General features: G+C 37.9%; 3 protein-coding genes across 4 annotated transcripts; all 3 read left to right on the forward strand.

Moving 5' to 3' along the window:
- Positions 1 to 2,589: 2,589 nt before the first annotated feature.
- LOC112188297 (L-type lectin-domain containing receptor kinase IX.1-like) lies at positions 2,590 to 4,876 on the forward strand. The gene is given in 2 exon segments (XM_024327394.2): positions 2,590 to 3,581; positions 3,584 to 4,876. Coding segments are annotated over 2 exon segments (1,950 nt in total). The 5' UTR covers positions 2,590 to 2,767; the 3' UTR covers positions 4,720 to 4,876.
- Positions 4,877 to 5,716: 840 nt separating this feature from the next.
- On the forward strand, positions 5,717 to 11,000 carry LOC112183903 (F-box protein CPR1). Of its 2 annotated transcripts, XM_040515340.1 has the most exons (8): positions 5,717 to 5,802; positions 6,477 to 6,693; positions 7,602 to 8,958; positions 9,097 to 9,441; positions 9,708 to 9,756; positions 9,893 to 10,098; positions 10,568 to 10,605; positions 10,741 to 11,000. In XM_040515340.1, the coding sequence occupies exons 3-6, from the start codon at positions 7,630 to 7,632 to the stop codon at positions 10,096 to 10,098; spliced, it is 1,929 nt and encodes a 642-aa protein (XP_040371274.1). In that variant the 5' UTR covers positions 5,717 to 5,802; positions 6,477 to 6,693; positions 7,602 to 7,629; the 3' UTR covers positions 10,568 to 10,605; positions 10,741 to 11,000. The 2 variants fall into 2 exon arrangements, with proteins under 2 accessions (XP_040371274.1, XP_040371275.1); XM_040515341.1 differs by lacking the exons at positions 5,717 to 5,802; positions 6,477 to 6,693; positions 10,568 to 10,605; positions 10,741 to 11,000 and adding an exon at positions 7,231 to 7,478 and having other exon boundaries at positions 9,893 to 10,301.
- Positions 11,001 to 17,504: 6,504 nt separating this feature from the next.
- LOC112183904 (ribonuclease S-7) lies at positions 17,505 to 18,095 on the forward strand. The gene is made up of 2 exons (XM_024322221.1): positions 17,505 to 17,768; positions 17,874 to 18,095. Exons 1-2 carry the CDS (start codon positions 17,505 to 17,507, stop codon positions 18,093 to 18,095), a joined length of 486 nt encoding a protein of 161 aa, XP_024177989.1.
- Positions 18,096 to 25,463: the final 7,368 nt, after the last annotated feature.

Consider the following 25,463-nt stretch of genomic DNA (forward strand, 5'->3'; position numbering starts at 1 on the left):
TATATACAAGTTTCTCAATGCATTGTAATAGTAACTGACAGAAAATGCATAGGAATATACTTTATGCTTGTTAGTTTATTGAGCAGTGCCGTGTATCCCATCATTCCCATGTTGAAATAGTCAGCTGGAGGAACTAGAGGCTTCGTGATCTGCTCGGCTATTATTATTATTATTATTATTATTATTTTGGGTACATTGATGCTACTAACAAGAATTAGTCATCCTCGTCTGGTGATTTGAGAAGTGGACTTCTGCTGTTCTGCAGTCATGATCTAATGACATTCCGGTTCATGAGTTGCTTCATCTGTATAATCAAAATAGAATAACATAAAAGTGATTTAGATCACAAAAACTTAGCTAATTACCCCCGCTAAGAAAAGTGATGATCATCTTGGTATATCTGTGTTGGAAGTAAAAGAAACAGTGGTCATTGTTGGCTGATGCCTACAACTTCCACATGTTTTTCCTTATTCCTATTGTAAGCTATACATGTAGCCAGGCAAATTTCTTTGAGTGCATCTTTAATGCATTCACATATGTATAAGTGAAGTTGTATCAGTTTTACCATATAAGCCCATCATATGTTGTATGTTTGAACTATCTCAATATCAAGAATAAAATTTGGAATGATATTTTTTCTCTCATATTTTATAAAGAGGTTTTTACCAATAACTACAAAATGACACTACTATTTACCAATAGCAGACTCCAAAACCAATAGCCCATGCGGCCAATAATTGAAACAGGCTGTCAGCCCATTTATAGAAAAAAACACTCAAATATTAAGAAAATTACGAAATATGCCATTGAGACTCACATAACCCATTTCTCCCAAAATCAGATCGGTTCCAAAATTGAAACCATCCCAAAATCCAAATCCTCCCTAAATCGATCTAGGGCTCCGACGAAGGTAAGGGACGAAGCAGCTGCCGGATCGAGGCTGCAAATCCGGCGAAGTCGGCAAAGTGAGGCGGCGAATCCTGCGAATCGAGGCTGCAAAGCAACCGGCGCGAGGTTGCGAAGCCGGCGAAGGGAGGCTGCGAATCTAGAGAAGCAACCGGCGAATCGAGGCTGCAAAGCCAGCGAAGTGACGCGGCAAATCCGGCGAACCGAGGCTGCAAAGCAACCGGAGAACCGAGGCTGCGAAGCGGGCGAAGGGAGGCTGCGAATCCGGCGAAGGAAGGCTACAAATCCGGCAAAACAAGGCTGCGAATCCGGCAAAGCAAGGCTGTGAATCCGGATTTGGTTGAGAAATTCTGAGGGTCAGTACCTTTATCCTCATGTTGTCACAGGTTTTGGCATGGGTAAGCTATTTCACTGGTTTTTGATCTGAAAGTATGACCAAATAATTGGTGCTGAATAAAATTGAATTTCAATTTTTTTCCCTGTATTTGGTGGATTCTCAGTTTTGTATTGAGGGTCAGTAGCTTTAGTTTTGTGTTTATGGTACTTTCTTATTGGATTGGTGGTGTTGTGTAATGCTTTAGTTTTGTGTTTATGATACTTTCTTATTGGATTAGGATGGAGCTAATGAAAGCAATGCTGAAGTGAGCAAACGCGAGAAGGCCAGACTAGTATACTACTAGGGGCCAGTACACTATTGCGGATCAGTACACTACTGAGGGTCAGTATACTCTGGGGCTAGTATACTGCTGGGAGTGACATACAACTAACCCTCAGTACACTACTGCTTGTATGCGGATGCAGCAAAGCCAGAGATAAATGATAGTGTCCAAGTTTCATATTGTAATATGTACAAATAGTTTTTAGAATTATTAAATAAATGAGTTGTTTCTAAGAAAAACAAATATGGAATGTAGAGATATTCTTTTTTCATAATGTTACTGACATTCAGCAGTGTTAATTCATATTATCCAAATCACAAGGGCAGTTTTGTAATTTACTTATCAGTATAAATAATTAAAAAATGGAAAGAATCTGACCGCAAGGGATAATACCTTGCACATGGGCCTTGCACACTAGCACATGGGAATTAAAAAAAACAGGTTTGCTGATGGTAATTTATGGGCTAAAAGTGTAGGTAGTGGTAATTTGCTATTTTATAAAATGAAGGTTTAGTGAATAAACTAGTCGACTATTTTGGACGAAAGAAATCTCTTACAACACATAACCTACATGAAACCATAACACAGACAATCTGATCATAGTTCCCCGTATTACACGCAAGCAAGAATATTTAGTTATCTTGATTTGGGGGTATGGGATCGATGAGTGCTGATTCATTCATATATGATGTTGCATCTTAAATAAGTTTATGATTGTGTCTCCAATCATATTTTAACCCAAAAAAAAAATCAAAAATGGCGGCTTATATTTGGACGCCACTGTTGAAGAAAGTACATTTCCTTGCAATAGTAGAGTATTTAATCTTCATTTATTCGACACGTCACACCATTGGGTAAGAGTTATAACGAATCTGGCCATTCTTTAACCAATCAAGTTGAACAAGGAGGAAAATTAAAATCAATTTAGACCTTTGTTACTAGAGTACGATAGTTGTCATAATGTAACAGGAAGAGAATTTTAATTTAATCATTCAGGATATACGTACCATAATTTCAAACACCCACATTGAATTTTCAACATTGACACGCAACTCCGAAGCACTGCAGGGGAACAAATCAATGCAGAAAACTGTTGCCGCGGAGAGTTATCACATAAGTTCCGAAACCCTTCGTCTCTCTACTTCTCTCCCTCTCTATTGTTTCTACCTCTTGTTCTGTCTCTGTTTCTTGATCTTGAAACCATGGTCAAGTCTTTCAAGAGCTCAGCATCTCTACATGTCCTCTTTTCACTGCTGTTTCTTCCTTATGCTAGCTCAATCTATTTCAAACTACCCCGCTTTGAACCGAATGCAGGGAACATACTCTATCAGGGAGACGCAGCCCCTTCCATTGGAGCAATTGATCTAATTAGCACGCGTGCTTTTGTATGCCGGGTTGGCTTGGCCACCTATGCTCAAAGGGTACCGCTCTGGGACTCTAGTACAGGAAAGCTCACTGACTTCACAACTCACTTCTCATTCATCATTAACACAGATGGTTACCCTACTTATGGCCATGGAATTGCATTCTTTCTCGCTCCTGTTGGATTTCAACTCCCACCAAATTCAGTTGGTGGCTTTCTAGGCTTGTTCAACACAACAACCAGTGACTCCTCCGGCAACAAGATTGTTCTAGTTGAGTTTGACTCCTTTATAAACCCTCAATGGGATCCTGGTTATCAGCATGTAGGGATTAACAACAACTCAATTGCTTCTTCTGTCTCAACCCCTTGGAATGCTAGCTTACACAGTGGAGACACCACTGATGTATGGATTGTCTACAATGCAACAACTAAAAATCTTAGTGTTCACTGGAGCTACCAAAATACCTCGACTCCAAAAGAGAACACTACCAGTCTTCATTACCAGCTTGATCTCAAGAAAATTTTGCCCGAGTGGATCACAATTGGATTTTCAGCTGCTACTAGTCAGTTTGGGGAGCGAAATCGGGTTGTTTCATGGGAGTTTAGTTCAACTTTGGATAGAAAAGAAACTACTGGAAAGAACTCAAAGAAGAAAAAGTAGTGGTGGGTTTAACAGTTTCGGGTGTTCTGATAGCTGGGATATTTATAGTGTTGCTTGTGGTGTTGCGAAGGATGAAGCAAAAGAAAAGGCAAACTCCAGAGACAGAGAACTTAAACTCGATGAATGAAGACCTTGAAAGAGGAGCAGGACCGAGACGGTTCTCTTATACAGATCTTGCTACAGCTACTAACAATTTCTCTAATCAGAGGAAGTTAGGGGAAGGGGGGTTTGGTGCTGTTTACAGGGGCTACTTGGCTGATTTAGATACGGTAGTAGCGGTGAAGAAAATCTCAAGTGGGTCTAGGCAGGGAAGAAAGGAGTACAGAGCTGAGGTCAAGATTATAAGCAGCTTGAGACACCGAAATCTGGTGCAACTCATAGGATGGTGCCATGATGGAGGACAATTCCTACTAGTGTACGAGTTCATGCCAAATGGTAGCCTTGATGCTCACCTATTTGGGAAGAGTAGATCTGCTCTCTCCTGGGCCATGAGATACAAGATATCTCTGGGATTGGGCTCTGCACTGCTTTATCTTCATGAAGAGTGGGAGCAATGTGTTGTTCACCGGGATATTAAATCAAGCAATATCATGCTAGATTCCAGCTTTAATGTCAAACTCGGTGACTTTGGGTTAGCTCGGCTAGTGGACCACGAGCTAGGTCCCCAAACAACTGGAGTGGTTGGGACGCTAGGTTACATGGCTCCAGAATATTTCAGGACAGGTCGGGCTAGTAAAGAGTCGGATGTTTATAGCTTCGGGGTGGTCATCTTAGAAATCGTCACTGGTAAAGGGTCAGTGGATCGTATGGGAGAGGATTCAGAAATGGGACTGATAGAGTGGGTTTGGGACCTTTATGGGAAAGGAAATTTTCTTATGGCAGTGGATGAGAAGCTGCACTCGGACTATAACGAGAAGCAAGCAGAGTGCATGATAGTTGTTGGATTGTGGTGTGTTCACCCTGATAAAAGCTTAAGGCCCTCAATAAGGCAAGCAGTTCATGTTCTGAACTTTGAGGCAGCATTGCCAAATGTTCCTCCAAATATGCCTGTTCCTACATATCAGGTACCTACACCATCAGTCAGCTCTGGTGAACCCCTTATAACTACAAGTCTTGAAGAAGGTCGTTGAACAACATATGTGCACTATCCCAGTTTTGCAAATTTGTATACAGAATTACAGATCATTCTTTGGTTTGCCTTTTGTTTTAAGAGATCCTGATTGTTTGTATTCCCTTTATGCTTGAAAATACTCATTTCATTTTATCGATTAAACTTTGTTCACAACATTCTTCCTTAAAATGCAGACATCTCTTCCTTTATGCTGCCTTAGGAACATTGTATATGCATTCATATGGCCGGTCCAATGCAAAACAAAGCTTAAGATGAAAGTTATTATCGGCATTCATAATTTGCTACTTTCATTTTTGTTTCATTGGAAAAAAATCCTACTCATCCTTTGCTATGCAAAACTACTAACAAATGCCAATGATAAAAAAACTAACTAAAATTTCTGATTCAAGGCTTTCACAGTTTCACCACATACAAGGAATGGTGAAGAAAAATGATGTTCAATTAACAGAACAGTACAATGTAACATATAAAGTTTACTGTGGTGCGTTTTTCTATATTGCTGCTATATTCTCTATAAAATAAAATTATAGCCTTCTAATTTTTTTTTTCCAGGAAAAAAAATTTAGATATAAAAATTCCTGTTGTTACGACTCCCACTGACCTTTTCTTTTGGTCAATAACTACTAACTCTGACTTATATGAAATGAAAATGAAAAAAAAAAAAAAAAAAACCTCAATGTCAAATGCAGCAGCGAAATAAAGTCGAAGTCTCAAAGTTTGGAAAACAGAGAATGGCCTGGAAAGATTGAATTTTGGAACTCTGAATCTCATAGTCAACAGAGAATGGCCTGGAAAGAATGGAACAATATAATATATTCCCTATTCTGACCTCAACTCCATAGCTGTTCACAAGTCCACAAGATAAGAGTTTGTGTAGTTGGCCCCTTGACCACTTCAGCTTCTGCAGACTACAAAGTTTGAATCTTTCTAGTTTCTACCAACAGAGGCGAAGATGGACAGAAAGATCTAAACTTTGACCTTGACCTGAAGTAATAAATTGGATTATAAGGACTTTTGCTCTAGGGGGTTTGGGCCGGGCTGCCCTGCCCGGCTTACTGTGCCGAACCAGAATCCGTTTTAGGTCAGAATCAATACGTTTCCTTTATGCAGCTTCTTAATTGGGTTTTGGCTTTTACTATTGAAATGGGGAAAGTTTCTGGGCTTGTGATTCTGCATATTACTTGGATAAGGATACTAGTTCTTGAAGTCTCAGTGTGTTGACAAATGGAAGAGGCTCAAATAGATGAGGGTGTTAATGGGTGTTGTTTTGCATTCCAAATTACTAAGCTATTTCTTTAATTTGTTGATTGAATTTTCCGTACCTTTTTTGAAAAGACATTGATCTATTTTTGCAGCTAAAATGGTTACTGAAACATGGGCATGAGTATTGAATTGAATGATTGAAGATCAGTTGCATAGCACATTAGAGATGAGCTAAGTGCTCAAGTATTGAATTGTCTAATGTTTCCCTGAAGAATTATAGACTCTATTGCTCATGGTTATGTACTTATCCTATGAATTAGATTGAGAGCATGCTTTGTTGCCCATAGGTATTGCATCCTTCTATAGTGGTTGTCTCTGAATCATGACCAATGAATCACTATGAAGTTATACAATGTTTTACGCGATTTGGGAGCATCGCTATATATGACTCATCGTGCTGCTCAGCTGTTGTATGTGGCAATTATTTGCCTAAAGAGCGAGTTATGAGTTTACTTTCTTCTCCAGCTGACTTGATGGTACGTCTAAATGTAGGTAGATGGGAGATGTTAAAATCAATCTATTTGAGCTGGGAAGGGCTTCATTTGGTGAATCAAAGACAAGAAGTCGAGAAAAGCAATGGTGAGAGCAAGAACAAGAAGAAGAAGAAGAGAGATCTGAAATGGCATATCAGACGAAATACAAAGACAAGATGGAAGTACACCCTCCACAAAATCCCTGAAAGGGACATTAACAAGAACAAAAAAGAGAGGTCAGTTTGTAACTTTGTATCTAACCATAAGGGTGGTTATTGAAATGAACTTCTACTATGTATGTATAAAAACACACATGCACAGATATATGCATCAGATACATTAATATAGACACACTTATATAATGTAATGGATCTAGATGTTACTCTTCTATTCAGATGATAAGTACTATAATCTAACTATCATATTTTATGTTTAGTATTGACACTTCAGATTAATGCTTTGTCAAGTCTTCCAGAATCAATCAATGAATTAAGGTTGGTGACTCGAACAAAATTATACTAGTAGCTTTTAAAGTAATATTTATTATGAGTCATATCAGTATGATCAAAAGAATCCATACGGTAGGGTCATATCAGCTTTTAAAGTAATAAATTTAAAAAATGAGCATTTCTCCTAAAGTTTACATACTTTGAGAAGATTGACGTAACAAGTATATACAGCTCAATTTTTCAAAAACACACTTTTGGAAAACGACATGATAGATAAGAATTATCCTACATACTGTATTTAGAATTATCCAACCATGAGTTTTTTATTTTCGTTGTTTTTCAAAAAAGAAAAGGTACAATGAAAACCTAATGGAAATATTTATCGAGCAAAACAACATCAGAACTCACAAGCTGTTTTCTCAGTGACTCCGAGTCTCAAATCTCCATCGCTCATATCGTCTCGATCTCCAGCCCTAGCAGACTCGCATTTCGATCACACACACACTCTCTCTCTCTTAGAATCATCATATCTTTCCCCGTCTCTTGTACTAGTTTTCAGGTTAAGGACTAAGGTAATTCTATATAGTTAGATCCGATTTCGTTTATTAATTCTCTATGCACCATTGTTCTCATAACTTTTATCATCATTGTGATGTATTTTAATGAATTTGTTCTTTTATAACTTTTAATTGAAGAGGTTGAAGAGGAAAGGGCGTGGCAGAAATGACAGAGGTTGATGAAGATCTGGTGGAGAAAATCCTGTCAACTCTGCCTCCCAAGGCTCTGATGCGATTCAAATGCGCCTCTAAAGGGTGGTATGCGCTGATCAACGATCCCAGGTTCGTAGCTAACCACCTCTCCTATTACAATTCCAATTCCAATTCCAAGCGTCTGCTCCTTATGAAGAAGCATTTAGTGTCCAAGGACATCAAGGACACTGAAAATGAGACTGCAGAAGAAGAAGGAGAGCTAGTGTTTTCGTTGCTTAATTTATGCAATAAAGATGATGATATTGATAATGGTGAGGACAGCATTATTGTCTCTAGTGTCGAGGATATCAAGATTCCTCTTTGTATGAGTCTAAAGACTAGAGGCGAAGCAGTTCATATCGTAGGGCATTGCAACGGAATCATCTGTCTACTTCTAGGAGTTCTACCTAATTCTTTTCAGCTGCTTTTATGGAACCCAGCAATTCAGGAATTCAAGCTTCTTCCTCCCCTTCCATACCTTCAAGATGTTGATTGGGAAAGAACTCTGTGGTTCAAGTATGTTCAGGGGTTTGGATATGATCCTAAATTGAACGAATATAAAGTTGTTAACATTGGACTAGTTTCTCCTTCAGATTTGAGGGATGATGGATATGTTATTTATCATCCTCCAAAAGCAGCAATATACACTTTGAGTACTGATTCTTGGAGGGAGATCAACACCAATGCTTTTGAAACAGAAACCACTCTCCTTAGACCCGAAAATTTCCAGTTTCAATTCAAGCAAATGTTTTATTGGTTAGGACATGAGCAACATAAGGAACTGGTTGCATTTGATAGAGACGAGGACCTCATTAGGCCGGTCATCATTTTGTTGGATATTGAGAATGAGGTATTCGATGATATCATGTTACCTGATAGTTTATATCATCCCTGGGTCAATACTGATGGTATGGAACTTCGGGTGTGGAACGAATCCCCTGCTCTTTTTGTATTGGTTGATGGACTTCAAGGTTATAAACCTGAAGAAGATTATTCTTTTGAAATATGGGTGCTGGATGAACTTGGTGGTCCCAAGGGTGCTTGGACAAAACACATAACTCTTGAACCCAAAGAAAAGCCATTGGCATTTTTGAATAGCAATGAGACAGTTAGAAATGATTTCATGGGACTTGTACTCTCCTATGAACTTCGTAGCAAAAGGCTTAAAGATATTCTGATTCAAAACACGCCTTATTCTCATATATATGTCCGGTTAGATGAGATTGCAGCTGTTGTCTATGTGAAAAGTATAGTTTCAGTCTTGGGTGCCCAGAAGCTCCGAAGCACAGATAATTCCAATGTGGTATAGTTACTAAAAATTTTTTTTTACCCTTTCTATCCAAATCCTTCCATAAGTTTGTACCAATAAGGATGTTCAAAATGTGTCTTTAGTTAGGAAATACCTTACATGTCAACTTTGATGTTTCATGCTATTTTTCAGGTGAACTTTTCTCTACTCACGTACTTTCCATTCAGTCCTTCAATAGTGGAAAGGGAAAGCAACTCATATTCCATATGGGCCATCCCACCGGATGATGTGTCTCTTAGGATCAAGAAGGTGATGGAAAGTCTCAGGGCCGAGTTCGGTGGGCCGGAGATCGAACCGCATATCCCTATTGTGGGGTCTATTCGTATGACATATGAAGATGTGCTCAACAAATTTAGATCTCTCCGTTCTAAAAATTTTTGTGCATACCAAGCAAAAGTAAATCTAGTGGTTACCCGAAATTTTTATCACCAATGTGTTTCCCTACTCATTGATTCTTCAACTGAAGAATCCAGTCAGGTATTTAATTTTTCTTGTTATGATGTTTTGTTTTGTCTTGATTCATATGAACTTTCAGGTGTTGTTTTCTGCATTTGGTCTTGGATAGATGCATAACTCGACTAATTTGAAACAATGAATTTGATTTGGAGATTTCATGCACCTTTTCATTTATGGCACCCATATTCCTATTTTTAGGTCTTAGTAGAGCCAAGTATTCAATTACTCTCAGTTTTCTAATACACTGTGAGTAATTACATGAAATGATTTTTTGTTTTTGTTTTCAGTTAGTGTATACAACTGGCATATGCAATGCACATTTCGGTTTACATTTGTGTAAGTTCCCTTCACTGTAGAACTGGTTTTTTCAATAATTTATTTTCAGAGTTGATGCATAATTTTGAATTAGACTAGAGCTGTTGGGCTAATTGTTTTATTGTATGAAATGTAATTTGACTCTCCTCCTCTGCAGGTGGTAGGCCATATTTGAGTCTCCTTTGTGGGAATCTGCCAGAAAAGGAAAGGAAAATAGCTCTAGAAAAAGTTGGCATTCTAGATAAAAACATTTCCAGCTTGAACTTCACCATAGCTCAACTTGCAGTTTGCAAAATCAACTACAGAGATGTAACTCTCAAATCTTGGGACAAAATTACTGAATATACCCTCCCATTCCATTAGGTTGGTCTTTGATTCATGCTTACTACATAGCTTATATTCTCATTGATATAAGAGTACTATGTTTCAGTGTCCCTGAGTGCTGCACATTTCTTTAGTTACAGCTAATATGATCTCTGTTCTTTTATTCAAGTCCCTATAATGTGTAATTAGATTGTGGATTGCTACAGGGGCACTCATCTTTTCCAGGCATCAGCACAGCTTAAAAATTTAGGCAATATTCTACTACAATTTTATATGTATGTATTATTCTTGATTCATATGAACTTTTGAGTGTAGTTTTCCGCATTTGGTCTTGGATAGATGTATAACTTGACTAATTTGAAACAATGAATTTGATTTGGAAATTTCATCTCCCTATCATTTATGGCATCCATAGTTCTATTTTTAGGTAATAGTTGAGCCAAGTATTCAATTACTCTCATTTATCTTATATACCGTGACTAATATTACATGAATTTTTTTTTTCTAGTTAAAATATACAACAGGTGCATTTTGGTTTCCATTTGTGTAAGTTCCCTTCAATTAGAACTGGTTTTTTCTGTAACTATTATTCAGGATTGATGCATAATTTTGAATTAGACCATAGCTGTTGCGCTAATTATTTTATCGTATGAAATGTAATTTGCCTCTCCTCCTTTGCAGATGGTAGGCCATATTTGAGTCTCCTTTACGAGAATCTGATAGAAGAAGAGAGGAAATTAGCTCTAGAAAAAGTTAGCATTCTAGATAAAAACATTTCCAGATTGAGCTTCACCATATAGCTCAACTCGCAGTGTACAAAATCGACTATAGAGATATGACACTCAAATCATGGGAAAAACTGAATATGCCCTCCCATTCCATTAGGTCGGTCTCTTAATTCATGCTTACTGTAAAACTTGTATTCTGGTCGACATAAGAGTATGTCCCTGCATGCTGTAGTTATGTCTTTAATTAGAATGAATATGATCTTCGTTCGTTTCTTCGAGTCCTTGGAACATGTATAATAGATTTTATATTCTTCATAACGCTTATTCCTATACAAGTTTATACATACAAAATCCAAGCATTTAAACTTCTGATACGTACCAAACACCCCAAGACGAACAGATATATAACATATAACAAAGTATGAAGTTTAGAATTTTTGTTTCTTAATTTTAGTTGCACAACAGACTAAGAGATCTTTATAGGTTATGTACATGCAACTATGCAAGGTCGGCCCTGAGATTATGGAGACCCGAGGCGGAAAATGAAAATGTGGCTTTTACATATATTGAAAACTTTTTTTTCCCCTTGTTTCTTAATCGTTTTCTAAGATAAGTGTAGTTATGTATATAGGGTTGACATATTGTAATTCTAATCCGATTAGTGTTATATTTGTTTTGTACCTTTTTTTTTATTATTGAAAATGTATGTAGATTTTATTTTCAACAAAAGAAAAAGAAGATTTTTTTTTTTTAAAAGTTCTGCGGTAGCAAGACTCTAACCTTGCATGCTAGGAAAAAATATAGGGGTTTTGACCATTTACCTTAATTCTAGAGACTTTTTTCCCTCTTACACCACCTGCTTATTTTTTTTCCCATATACCCATAAAGACGCTAATTAATAAGGTCGATTAAGTTTTTGTTTTTTTTTTATTTTTTTCGAAATTACTTTGCCCTTTCCCCTTTGTTACAGAGAGAGAGAGAGAGAGAGAGAGAGAGAAGCAGTAGGAGACTTTGTCAAAGTCTGGTCACTGGTTGCCAGAACCCCGTCACCGGTCGCGAGAATTTGGTCACCGATCGCTGGCTTCCAGACTTCTCTGAAAACCTTACGGGAGGTCCCTAAATAGGTCGTCGGAGATCTCATTAGTCACTGGGGAGGTTCATTGCCCTCTTAATAACATTTATTGCCCTCAATAAACTTTTATTGCCCCCAATAAACATTTATTGGGAGGCAATAAAAGCTTATGAACCTCGTCGGAGGTCCCCGCGGAGGTTATTGAAGATCTCATAGGTCACCGAAGAGATTTATTGCCTCTAATAAACATTTAGGTCGCCGAAATTGAAACTAATCTCTCTAAAATTAGACAAATAAAACTTTGATTAAGAAAAAGATGAAGAGATTACATCAATTCAAAACTTTTACTAGGCAGCAATAAATGTTTGAAAATGTTTATTGCTCCCCAATAAACATTTATTGCTCCCCAATAAACATTTATTGCCCCTAATAAACATTCATTGTCCCCCAATAAATGTTTTAGGATTAAATACTTGTTACTCCCTGTACTTTGCTCCATAAAACAGTTTAGTCCAAAATTTTTAAATTAAATAGATTAGTCCTTATTCTCTCTCATCAGTAAGTTCAATTCCCTCAATTTTGGGTTCAATTTCGTTTCTTTACACGAATCAAAATCGCTCAAAGTTTCGATTTTCATTACCGAAGATCAGGAACCACTGTCTCCCTTTCACTTCACACTTCACCTTCCGCTCCATCCTAAAATCCCACCACCACGACGTCAGCCACAAAACCTTCACGGACGCCACTATACACTGGGTTTGCGACCGTGGCCTCGACCACCTGGTCGAGAGAGAGAGAGAGAGAGAGAGAGAGAGAGAGATCCAGCCAATCATCAACATCAAGAACCTCATCAAGTCAGAGCCCTCCAAATCCCTCCCCATTTCTATCCTCACCAAAACCCGACACTCCCTCATGATTCCCACGCGCCCCGTCGAGTTTGTCCGCCAATACGCCTATATTTTCAAGGAGTTCCTGCTCGCCGGCATCAGTATTTATCCTCACGTCCACCTCACCCCGCAAGTACTTGATTTGTTATCGTCGATTGAGAAAGACTCCAATCCTCTGCTGGCTTCAGATGGCACCAAAACCGCCGACCGGCCGTTTGGGTTGTGTTTGGGTATGCCGATGCTCCGTCAAAGGACTAGGGTAGCTGGCAAGTCTGGGTCGTCCTCTGCTAGTGGCTATACGAAGGACCAGGTTACGATTATGAGGCAATTGAAGAAGAAGAAAGACTGTTATGAGATTTTGGGGTGGACAGAACTTGTAGTGTTGCAGATGTTCGAAAAGCATATAGGAAGCTGTCTTTGAAGGTTTCATCCAGATAAGAACAAGCAGGAAAATAAATAAAAAAAGAGAGAAATAAAAAAAATAAAAATAAAAACAGTTGAAAAAAGGGGTAAAATAGTAATTTTTAGGACCTATTGCTTGAGAATTAGAGAGATAAGGACTAATCTGTTTAATTTAAAAATTTTGGACTAAACTGTTTTATAGAGCAAAGCACATGGAGTAATAAGTATTTAATCCAATGTTTTGTTAAGAGACAATACAACGTTTTGTTTTTCTTTTCTCTTTCCTTATAGGCTTGCCCCCATTTTCCCAAAAAAAGAAAAAGAAGCAAAAGCTAGAACGACACCATAGTGAGCCCCGACTTGGTCTGATGAAGACCTTCTTCTAGCGTCTTCTTCGCGTGGCAGTGGTGCTCGGGATGCAGTCGAGGTCGAGCCAAAGTACAACTCTCCAAGCTCACAATGCCTGCAGACAGTCAAATTTGTAGAGTTTTCTGAATCGGAACCGCCGATACGAAGCTCAAGGAGCTCTGATTCCTCACTGACTCAGTTCGATCCAACCTCGTTGACTCAGTCCGATCCACATCCGGCGGCTCCTTTCTAATTTCAACCTCGATCTCCTCTCAAACTGCCCTGACTACACCTTGTTCAGCGACCTCTGTCGGTTCTTACCCCACCAGAGAGAGAGAGAGAGAGAGAGAGAGAGAGAGAGAGAGAGAGAGAGAGAGAGAGAGAGAGAGAGAGAGAGAGAGAGAGAGAGAGACAGAGGCATGGATGTAATTCCTTAATTAGGTCAAGGGCAAAGTTGTCATTTTATTTTAAACAGGGTAAATTTAGGGTTTAGGGTCGGTTCTTACCCCACTTGAGAGAGAGAGAGAGAGAGAGAGAGAGAGAGAGAGGCATAGATGTAATTCCTTAATTATGTTGAGGGCAAAGTTGTCATTTTATTTTAAACAGGGTAAATTGGAATAAAAAATCTATTGGTGGGGTATGTGAGATAATTTTAGCTCATATTAGTGTTTTGGGTTAAGGACCCAAAAATTAAGTTACCAGTACCATTGGACTGTAGATGCAGATTCACATCTATATGCAGAAATTGAGTTATATAACTTCCATAAAATATGTAAAGAAACTTTTTTTTTTAATCCTTCAGATGCCCTTAAAGGCCAGTGGTCCTAAGGCGTTCGTCTCAAGGTACCCAGGGCCGGCCGTGTGTACATGCATTCTACACACACATCTTAATAACTTTTTCCTACAAGTGAAGAAGAACAACAATCTTATAGCAGAGGGACCTTTTTCATTTTAGTCAAAAAAACCCTTGCAGCCGCTCTGTTAGGGCTAGAATTGAAATTCCAATTTTTTAATCTAGCATCTCATCCATGATAGTGGATGCTTTCCCTTTCATGGGGTTTAATTTGATCAAGAGACTTTGGGTTGGTGGCAGCACCTTTGTTTTGGATTCTTCTTCTTCTTCATCTTCCTCTGTTGGGTGGTTTCTGGGCCAATGGAGAGGAGGGGAGCAACGCCAGTGATTTGAATATGAAGTGCTTGTTGAGCAGTTGTGATGGGCAAATAGAGAGAAGCAATGACAGTGGATACTTTCCCTTTCATGGGTTTGATCAAGAGATTTTGGGTTTGATCGGAGCCCACTAACTTGATATACATTTACGTAAGTGTACATATCATTATCAAGATAGAGAAATATTATCTCCAAAATCATCGTACCACAGAGATTAGTCGCTAAACCACACTCTTTGGCTAATAGAAAATAAAGACACTTAGGATGTTAAGAAAAAATAAAATAAACATAAGTTCTACTCTAAGGCACCAAGGCTTAGCGATATTCGGCTTTGGTTTTCACCAAACCCTAATCAAAATTAAGAGTCCAGTGGTGGTTATTTACAATGAGTCGAAGAGTTCAATATTTTAGAGTTTATTTTAGATTAACAAAAAGTAATGAAATGTATCTCAACTAATAAAGTGTATGAATGAGAATGTCAGGTCCTAGAGAGGCTCCTTTACCCAAACCTTATGTGTTGGAAGCTAATCTAATATAGATGCAAAGTTCATACTTTAATGGTAGTCGTATCCAAGGTGGTTCAAGGTTCAAGGACCATATATTTTCATTTCCGTACTAATGCACCGGTTGAAGGGTTACACTAACTCAATTAGAGAGAGTTAAACCCGGTTTGGGGGTCACTAACTCACTCTATAATTGGCGTAAAGATAGGGAATTAGACTATTAATCAATCTGCCCTAGCAATCATGCAACAGGTGTAAATCACTATGCTTATAACCCCTCGAATATAAAATTGAGGATTCTAGCATATGAATTAGAGGGGGTCAAGCCTCTAACTTTGTCCTAGACATGCTCAAAATACACACCCTACGGTTGACTAGGATCCTAGACTTATTAGGTGATCAACCCTAGGAGTCCTCCCATAAAGATATCTATTAAGGATCAAGTCATCTTATAACTTGTAGCCTAAGTAATGAATTCCTGACCAAAGAGTTGATATACTTAACTCATTAGGTACCTAAATTTTATATTACTATATATCTCCTATTAACTGGAATAAGATTTTAATCAAATTTGTTTACTTAAGCTTAGATAATGATAGGCCCAATATAGTTCTAACATTATATGCACATAAGTTACCAGCTCGGAGGCCTCTCTGAATCGGAGACCTAGTGTGAGGCACCACCCATGCTGCCTCAAGGCCTCCCCTCGTCCTGTCACCAACGCATTTCACCTTATTGATAATTAGCAGTTGAGAGAATTACAAGTTCGAGAAGGAATGAACTGATAATGGTTGGAGTCGAGTAAGAGTGGTAGTAAGGACCTATATATTATTATTTAGGGTAAAACTGATGATTCTTCCAATATTAATGTTCTGGTAGGCTTGTTCTAAATGTCTGAAAGGGATGCCATTATCCAAATCTGTTGCTAAAATTAATGTTGATATACAAAGAAACAAAATATATATAATGCATTTCCTAATCCTATACAACTCGTCATGATTCCTTAGTCATGATGAGTTGTTGTCTACACGTTTTCCATCATTTTACAAGTCATTTTCACAGGGAGAAACTTAATGGAGGATGACCAAGTGGAACACCCAAGACCCCATTGCTATATATATATTGGATTTTCCTTATTTTGGTATAAGTTTACCTGCTAAATCACTTTAAAATTTGAGTATTGAAAGCAAGGAAAAACAAATCTACTCATTAAGATTTGAGGTACGTCTTAAGTGGATCTGCAAATAGAGAAAATTGAGAAAGACCAGGTGGATTACACATCGATTAGCTTCAAATTAGAGTAATTACCAAAGCAAGAAGGAACTGCTAAGTTCTAATTATAAATTTAGAAGCTAAATTCTCAATAAAAACACAGAGAAGAGCATATAAAGTCCTCCCTCACCCCCTTCATGTGACCCGCCTCCCAAATTTATCATCGCCATTTCTCCAAGGCAACCACCAAAAATGCAAAATTTAAAATGTTAATGAGTATGAATTTCTACACACACATATTAAGGTACTCAAATGATGCTTCTAATTAATTGCGTACTAAAAAAAGCAATACCTATGTTTCCTTGCCAAATATCACAATCGATGACCTTACTTGGACTATAAGTCTGTTGAAAGGAAGGAGTTTCAATAGTGGAAGATGACGACGAACTATATTAATTAGTAACTGCTAATGATCATTGCAAGAATTTCAATTCATGAAAATTATAACTGCTTGACCATATGACCGTACGTTCCTCAGTGTTAAGGGTTTATCGTTGATTACAATAGGATTTGGAATCGTCATGTTTGAGTTCTCTAGCAGTTACCCTAAGCTCCAATTTGCATTACCAAAAAACACATTGTGTGTCAACTGAAGAATAAAGAAGAACTAAATCCTTAATTTTAATAATATATGCACATCTCTCTCCATTTTTGCTACTCAACTAAAAATACAATTTTTTTTTCAGGTAGTCATGAAAAAAAAAACTGATAAAAAAAGAGTAAATAAAGACATTACCCTTATTATATATACGGATTTACGATGCATGATGCAAGAAAGGACGTCATTGACTTATTACTAATTTCGTATACGTGCTTTTATTGGGTACAAATGAGTCAATTAATTAGGTGCAACAATTTATGTTTTAGATTAAAAATAATCCTAGTCATTTTATGCATAGAAATATACACACACACATACATTTACGTAAAGTCGTAAACATATTAAAGAACCTTTTTTAGGTACATGCAATTGTCCTATATAAACACCATTGATCAAAGAACCAGCCAGCCGATCAAACTCATAATCATTATCATTATCATTTGCCTAGCTCCATACCACTTGCAATGAAGAATTCAAACTTCATCATCCTTCTATCAGTATATGTACTTGTTGTACAAGTTCTCAACGTTTCAAATGCTGAACCCTACGAGTACATGCAATTTGTACTCCAGTACCCACCTGGAGTTTGCTATGACACATCAAAAGGTTATTGCATCTCACCTCTGCCAACCAAGTTCCATGTACATGGAATATGGCCTTCTAACTTCTCCGATATACATGTCACTTGTGGTCAAGCACTGAAGAATAATCCCCTTGATAACGCGCAGGTGTGTATGTGTGTCATATATATAATTTGACGTGTGACATATATAGTTTTTTTTGTTTTTAACAAATTAGTGATATGTTTTTCTAATTGTATCTTTTATTTTCAGATGACACCTCTGCAGATGGATTTGGTAAACTCATGGCCGTCCGTGTTAACAACAAAGAGCAATATGTGGTTCTGGGAGCATGAGTACAAGAAACATGGCGCATGTACAGTAGAGTCAGGTGTACCACCTTTCACTCAAAAGTCCTACTTTGAGAAAGGACACCAGCTATGGAACCAATATGACATCCATTCAGTGCTTGATCAAAGTGGTATTAACTATTAAGCCGAGTACTGCAACATCATACACTATGACTCAGCTTGTAACCGCAATCCAAAAGAAAATCGGGACTAGCAATACTCCTTTAATCCTGTGCAGGAGGACAACCCTTGGTGACACACTAAAGGAAGTGGTAATCTGTCTGGATCACCAGGCAACAAATGTGATAAGTTGCGCGCTCAGTAAAAGGAAAACAGATTGCCAGGATCCTTCGGGCAAGGTATACTATGTAGCTTAGCTAGCTATATCTAAATATGAATAAGCTCCTCAACTAGTAATTTACAATTTCTACGTTTGAGGATGCAATCTCGATCAGTGGTTTCTTGGATCGATATATTATATAGTCTATACTATTGATATTAATAAAAGTTTTTTTGTGTACTAATAAATAAGTCACTTAATTTTCCTTTTAATTATATCTGCTCAGATACTCCCATTCTTGATTGAGTGATCATCACTCTTCATTGACTAGCTTGTTCCTTTTTAAAACTCCGATATAGCTTGAATTAATCTAAAGTCAATGAATTAGGGGGGTGATACCTCAACCAATTATACCCCCAGTGGTTTGATTTGCTTTTCCGTTTGTTTTATTGATTTCTTTGATACGTAGTGTTAGATTTGCTTATCTGTATCGTCCATTGCTCCAAAAAAAAAAAATTTAATTATATTGCATCTCTTTTTTGCCGGTCAAATTTACTCGGCACAGTATTTGACTTCAAATTAACCTTCGTTGAGTTTTTTAAAATAAAATAGAATACAAAATTACAATGCGAGGAAAGGAACATAATCAACATATATGAAACCAAACGCAATGCAACGGTCCCCTTTGACCACGACACCATTTTTTTTTTTTTTAACTTTCTCTGACATTTGTCACTTCTCCTAGTCAATCCTAGTTCACTCAAGATGACAATTCTCGAAACAAGGTGGATGACAAATGAACTTCTGGAGCTTTGGTCGAATTGTTCACAGGTCAAGTAACTGAGTACTGACTTCAACATAAGACAAATTGGCATTGTTGATTGTAGCAAATCCCTTTACTATATATAGAAACTTGATCTCCCCAGATCTTGATTCTCAGAAATTGCTTCCTTGCATCATCAGTTCATCACTTGAGATGTTCTCCTATTCATAGACAACAAAATCTCTGAACCCGATGAAGTTAAAAGAAGTTCAACATTTTCTTACACACCGATTATTAATGATCATTATTGGTACAAAAGGTCTTACAATCCAATCTTAATTTTTTAATTAGCAGATCACTGCACTAAATTTTCATAACTAGAGATCATCAATAAACTTGTCTCTGTCGGAGTGTAACTCCCTTCTCTAAGCCATGGTTACATATATCTTTGAATTTTAAATTTTTAATGGTGTTATTGGTAAGGGGAGATTGTCTATGGTACTGGGAGTTTTATCATACACTCATTTTACATCTAACTAAAATTATAATTTAATTGAACCAAATTTACGACACTGACAACACAGTTACTAACATTCGTTTGACACATTTGCATATAATTGAACAAAGTTACTATATCGACAATAATTTGTTCACAAACTTGTAAAAATGTCGTGCATAAGTAGAGTAATTACATCTAATAGAACTAAAATTACCGCAAAAATAACTCTAATTACCACAGTGACAACAATTTATTTATTTATTTTTTTATGGAAGCGAAATAAGGGGTAACTCATCTCCCTCATTCGAAATTTATTAAAGTAATAAAAATAGAGTACAAATAGGAGGGAGGACCAGGCCAAGGCCGCTCCTTGAAGTGCCAAAAAACATTGCTGAAATAGGACCAACAATACATCCCCAGAGACGAACATAGTACAAAGGTGCAAACATCACTAAGAAACACGGTAGTAAGGGTACCCAAATATTTGTTTCACATACATGTAGGTATCGTAGAATTTTCCTAGTAAGGGTACCCAGATGTAACGGAAGGAAATGTAATTAAGGTATGCAAATATAAAAATTTAATAGTTAGTTATGAAAATAAAAATAGACTCATAATTTGGTAGGTATTTTGTAATTAATCTTTATTGGTATGCAATATTCTGCCCACTCTGATTATCTACCGAAGACTGATGCTGATACCATGATGAGAGGCTGCTTTTGGTCTATGATGAGAAAAAAGTACAGTGTTTGATGATTACAGGACTATGGTGCGTTCACCCTGATTGTAGTCTCAGGCCCTCAGTAAGACAAGCTGTTCATACTACCTTGATCTCTGCTATAAATGCCAAAAGGAATAAGGCAAAACAAGGATGTCGAGCCTCCCTCGGCATCTCGCCAAAGGGTCTCCCGCACAAGGGGTGGGCCACCTCTTACGCTTTTGCTCCATTTTTCAAAACATGCAAACCTCATTTGTCACTTTTGAGAGTACACACTCTCCCACATTGAAAATGAACAAAGCTCCAATCCCAACACAGAGATGTAAGTCACCACTATCTCACTCCCTTAATTGTCAACATCTTACTTGACACTGATTTAGACATCAGAGGGTTATAGGCTGGTCCACCAGGTCTACCCCTGATGATTTTTGTGTCTTGCAGGAGGATAATCCCACACCCATTCGTTAGGGGGAGTTCCGAGATATTGACTAGGATTCTGCTAGGACCCATCCCTCTGTCGGATTCTAGCCAAAACACAAGCAATTCAAATTTTGAGGCAACATTGCCAAACATTTCAACAAAGATGCCAGTTCCAGGGTATCATATACCTACACCACCATCAATCAGCTTAGGCGAATCTTTGAGTACAACAAGCCATCAAGAAGGTCGTTGAACTCAGCAATTTCAGGATAATGAATATTGCGTAAAGGTTGCATGTAGTATTCTCTATAATTGTGCATATGTTTGAATAGATTGAGTATTGCTAGTAAATGGTTTTGTTTTAGTTTGATATACTGCAATAAAGGAAAATATGGTTTGTAGTAGGCCTCATCAAAAAACCCACAGATCAAGTGGACCGATGGAGGCCCGCCTGCCCGTGGGCTCAAAGCCCGGCCCGTAAAAACCCGTAAACTATTATATATTGCATATATATCTATATGTGTGTGTGTGTTTGTGGAAGTTCTCATACTTCTATATAGAATATGTGCATATATATTCTACATATCATGAATACGGTTGACCAATTCGATCAGGTTAGAAAATATGGTGAAATTAGCTAATTTTTATATCACACTCATAATTTATTGCAATAATCTCATCCAACAGTCAGTTTTTCCATTTTTCCATTTTATTTGAATTGATAGAGGTTGCCCTTTGGAGTGTATGATATATAAATATAGGTTTATAGGAGTAACTAAGTTTGACATAGTTGATCGAATTCTAAACGAGAACCAAATTGGTTGGATTTTTTACAACCACCATAAAACATTACAATCTCTCCATCGAACGGTTGGTTTCTGCAAATTCATTTTTCACTTCATAGTTGCTTTAGAATGGACCTCAAGGATTTAAATGCAATGTATAAGTCATACAACATTAGGAGACAAATTGGTATAGGCCAACGTAATTGTAATTAAAATTCAAATTTTTATCTTATGTCCACGCATATCCATCGATGGAATATTTACAGACGTGATGTAAAAAAATGAGCACATTTCGCTGTTGTCATGCCATTGGTCAACCAAGAAGACATACAAGTGATAATGGTTGACCAATTCGATCGGGTTCGAAAATATAGTAAAATTGGCTAAATTTTTTACCACACCCATAATTTATTGTAATAATCACATCCAATAGTTGGTTTTTCCAGTTTCTTTGAATTGATAAAGGTTTCTCTTTGGAGTGTATGATATATAAATATAGATCTCTCTTGACGAAGTGGTGTTAACTCATTGGTAAGAGCACCCACTACCCAGGATCTAGGTCCTGGGTTCGAGTCACCATGGAGGTAGGAGTGAAATCCTTTGATCCTCTTTGAAAATATATATATATATATATATATATATATAGGTTTATAAGAGTAACAAAGTTTGACTTAGTTGATCGAATTTGAAATGAGAACCAAATTGGCTGGATTTTTTACAACCACCATAAAACATTACAATCTCTCCATCGAGCGGTTGGTTTCTTCAAAGTCATTTTCCACTTCATGGTTGCTTTAGAATGGAGTCATGGACCTTAACAATTTAAATGCAACGTATAAGTCATACAACTTTAGGAGGCAAATTGGTATATGCCAAAGTAATTGTAATTAAAATTCAAATTTTTATCTCATGTCCATGCACATCCACTGATAAAATATTTACAAACGTGATGTAAAAAAATAAGCACGTTTCGCGGTCGTCATGCCATCGATCAACCAAGAAGACATACAACTGACTACGGTTGACAAATTCGATCGGGTTCGAAACTATGGTGAAATTGGCTAAATTTTTAACCACACACATAATTTGTTGCAATAATCACATCCAATGTCGGTTTTCACAGTTTCTTTGAATTGATAGAGGTTGCTCTTTGGAGTGTATGATATATAAATATGGATTTATAAAAAATTAGTGTCTTTAATGATTTATTTATAAATAAAGCCCGCAAGGCCGGCCCGGCCCAGTCCAACCCAAAAAAACCCGCTTTATATGGACAGGCTTGGATCATTCGATTTACAATAAAGCTCAGCCCAACCAGTTATTATTTAGGGAAAATGCTCATTTACCCAATTTTAGCTTAAAATTTGCCCACTTGCTCCACTAACTGTTTTTTAACTCCGTTTACCCAAAACACTCTAAGGGATTATTTCCCCTTTACCCAATTAATTCTTTTTTTCTTCTTTTTATTTATTTTTGGGACTTTTTTGCCCTATCCCCCCTCACCGATTTCTCTCTCCTCCCCCCTCACCAATCTCTCTCTCTCTCTCTCTCTCTCTCTCTCTCTCTCTCTCTCTCTCTCTCTCTCTCTCTCTCTCTCTCTCTCTCTCTCTCTCTCTCTCCAGACGACGTCAGATTTCTCTCTCCCTCCCTCCATCCCTCCAGCAGGTCGCCCACGACGCCTGCTCTTGCCATCGCGGCGCCGAAACTCGTCGTCGTGCTCTCCGCGGCCAGGCTCGACGCCAAGCCAACGGTCCTCGTCGCTTAGAAGCTCGGCGACGCCGGGGTTGACCTTCTGAAGGAATTGACGACGGACTGAAAACTGCTATCTGCTATTGTGCAGTCATAACCATAAAAGTTGTTACATTAGTGCCCCCCAGTAGACTTTGTATTGGGGGCCAATGATGACTGCTTTATTTATTGACGGACTGAAAAATGCTATTCCAAAGTAAATGTAGTGTTAAATTGCAGTAGTCGATAAATGAAAAAAATTGTGTGGTTTGTGTCAGTCTAGTGGGGTGCAGTAGACAGAATATTGACCCTCAAAATGTGGGTTTTTAGACATTATCTGTTGTTTTGAGTGTGAATAACTTCTATAATCTGTGAAACATAGGAAGCGGTGTAATGTTTAATGGTCTATTGGGGGGCAGTAGACACATTAGTGCCACCCAATAATGTCTTTCTTAGGAGACAGTAATCATCTCTTGTTGATTTGTTTGTGATAAAGTGCAATACACTGTGAATCCTTGAAACTGTTGCAAGTTTTAATGGTTTAGTGGGGGGCAGTAATGAGTAGACACATTACTGCCCCCAAATAATGTCTTCATACGAAGTCAAAACCCTTCACTTAACTGGTGCAAGTTTTAATGGTTTAGTGGGGGGCAGTAGACACATTACTGCCCCCAAATAATGTCTTCGTTTTAAGTCAGAACCCTTCACTTAACTATCATTGACAGATTATTATACTTTAATAAACTCAAAACAACATAAGACTTATCAAAACTCTAATTTTAGTGATTAATTAACCACAGTTAAGAAATTAGTGGGGGGCAATAATTTGTCTATTACCCCCCAATAGACCACAGTTTTGACGTCGTCCAAGACCTGCAAGGGAAGCCCAGACCCGATTTCGGCGTGGAGCTTCGGAGCTTCCCGGATATCTGACGAACAAAACCGGCGAAGCCCAGACCCGATTCCGGCGTGGAGAGCTTCCCGGACATCTGACGAACAAAACCGGCGAAGCCCAGAGGGGTTGGGATCGTGGAGTTAGATGGCGTCATCCTCTGGTGGTCCGACGGTAGGACAGAGCGGCGGCGGTGGAGGCCGACATCGACGGTGGAGTGGTGGGCATGGTGGCTCAGAGAGAGAGAGAGAGAAAGAGAGCCTGAGACGAGGTTAGAGAAAGAGAGAGAAAGAGAGAGAGAGAAATCGATGAGGGGGAGGAGAGAGAGATATGTGTGTAATTTGTTAATTAAAATGAGGGCAATACTGTAAAACACTGTTAGATTGGGTAAATGGGGTTAAAAAACTCTTGGTGGAGTAAGTGGGCAATTTTTGGCCAAAAATTGGGTAAGTGGTCACAGCCCCTATTATTTAATAGGGATATTTCCCATTTGCCCCGTTACTAGTAAATGTTTCCCAGTTACACAACTCTTCGCTGTAGAAAGACATTCATGTCCTTTTCTTTTTGAGGAATTCCTTGCTTGTCCAAGGATGAGTGTTGCTTTGGCTTTTTCTTGCCTCTTGCTTCTTGGATCACTGCTTCGTTTCTTCTTGCCAGTTGTTGACAAAACTATGTTGAGCTGTTGTTGTTTATCTTGATCTCCTTGCTTGAGAAATGAACTTCTTGAAATGTGTGAACTAGATCTTCATGCTTGAGTCTTATCTTCCATGTTGATGCAGTAAGATGATCGTCAAGCCTCCATCATGTTTTGAATGTTGTGGAGTTCTTCATCATCGAGATTATCCCAGTAATCAACATCATTTCTGTCACGCCCCTCATTTTTAACACAAATAAAAATCGATATACAATCCCATAATTATATATGCGTGAACGTCAGCCATCAATACAAAATACCTGTAACTTTTTTTTCCTTTTAAACCAATTACATATTGATGCCTTGAACCCATTGTGGCAATATTGACCTGCTCCATAGAGTCATATATTACATAAGCTTACGAATTAAATTGTCAACAACAAAATAAAACGTAAATGCTGCTCAGAGTTAACAATACAACGGAAGTCCTTATCAACAGTAAAGTCACAAAAATGGCTTCCTACCGTAAAGCTGCAAAGGAGCTACCGCAGCTTCAGCCCCTATTATCCTGACTTGCAAGATTAACCCCTACACCGTTTGAATAGTGTACCGGGTTGCCACACAACAAACCCGGTAAGGTTTTGTAAGCCCGTATGAGTAAACTCAAAACCACAAAGCAAAACACATTTTTAAGTCACCTCAACCTAAACACGATATGCACATATCTCACGCCTACGGCCATCAATTTCATAACCTTTCATATCGTGCCTACATAAGTCAACTGGTGACTAAAC

The sequence above is a fragment of the Rosa chinensis genome, chromosome 2 (genome assembly GCF_002994745.2).
Source record: "Rosa chinensis cultivar Old Blush chromosome 2, RchiOBHm-V2, whole genome shotgun sequence".
NCBI lineage: Eukaryota > Viridiplantae > Streptophyta > Magnoliopsida > Rosales > Rosaceae > Rosa > Rosa chinensis.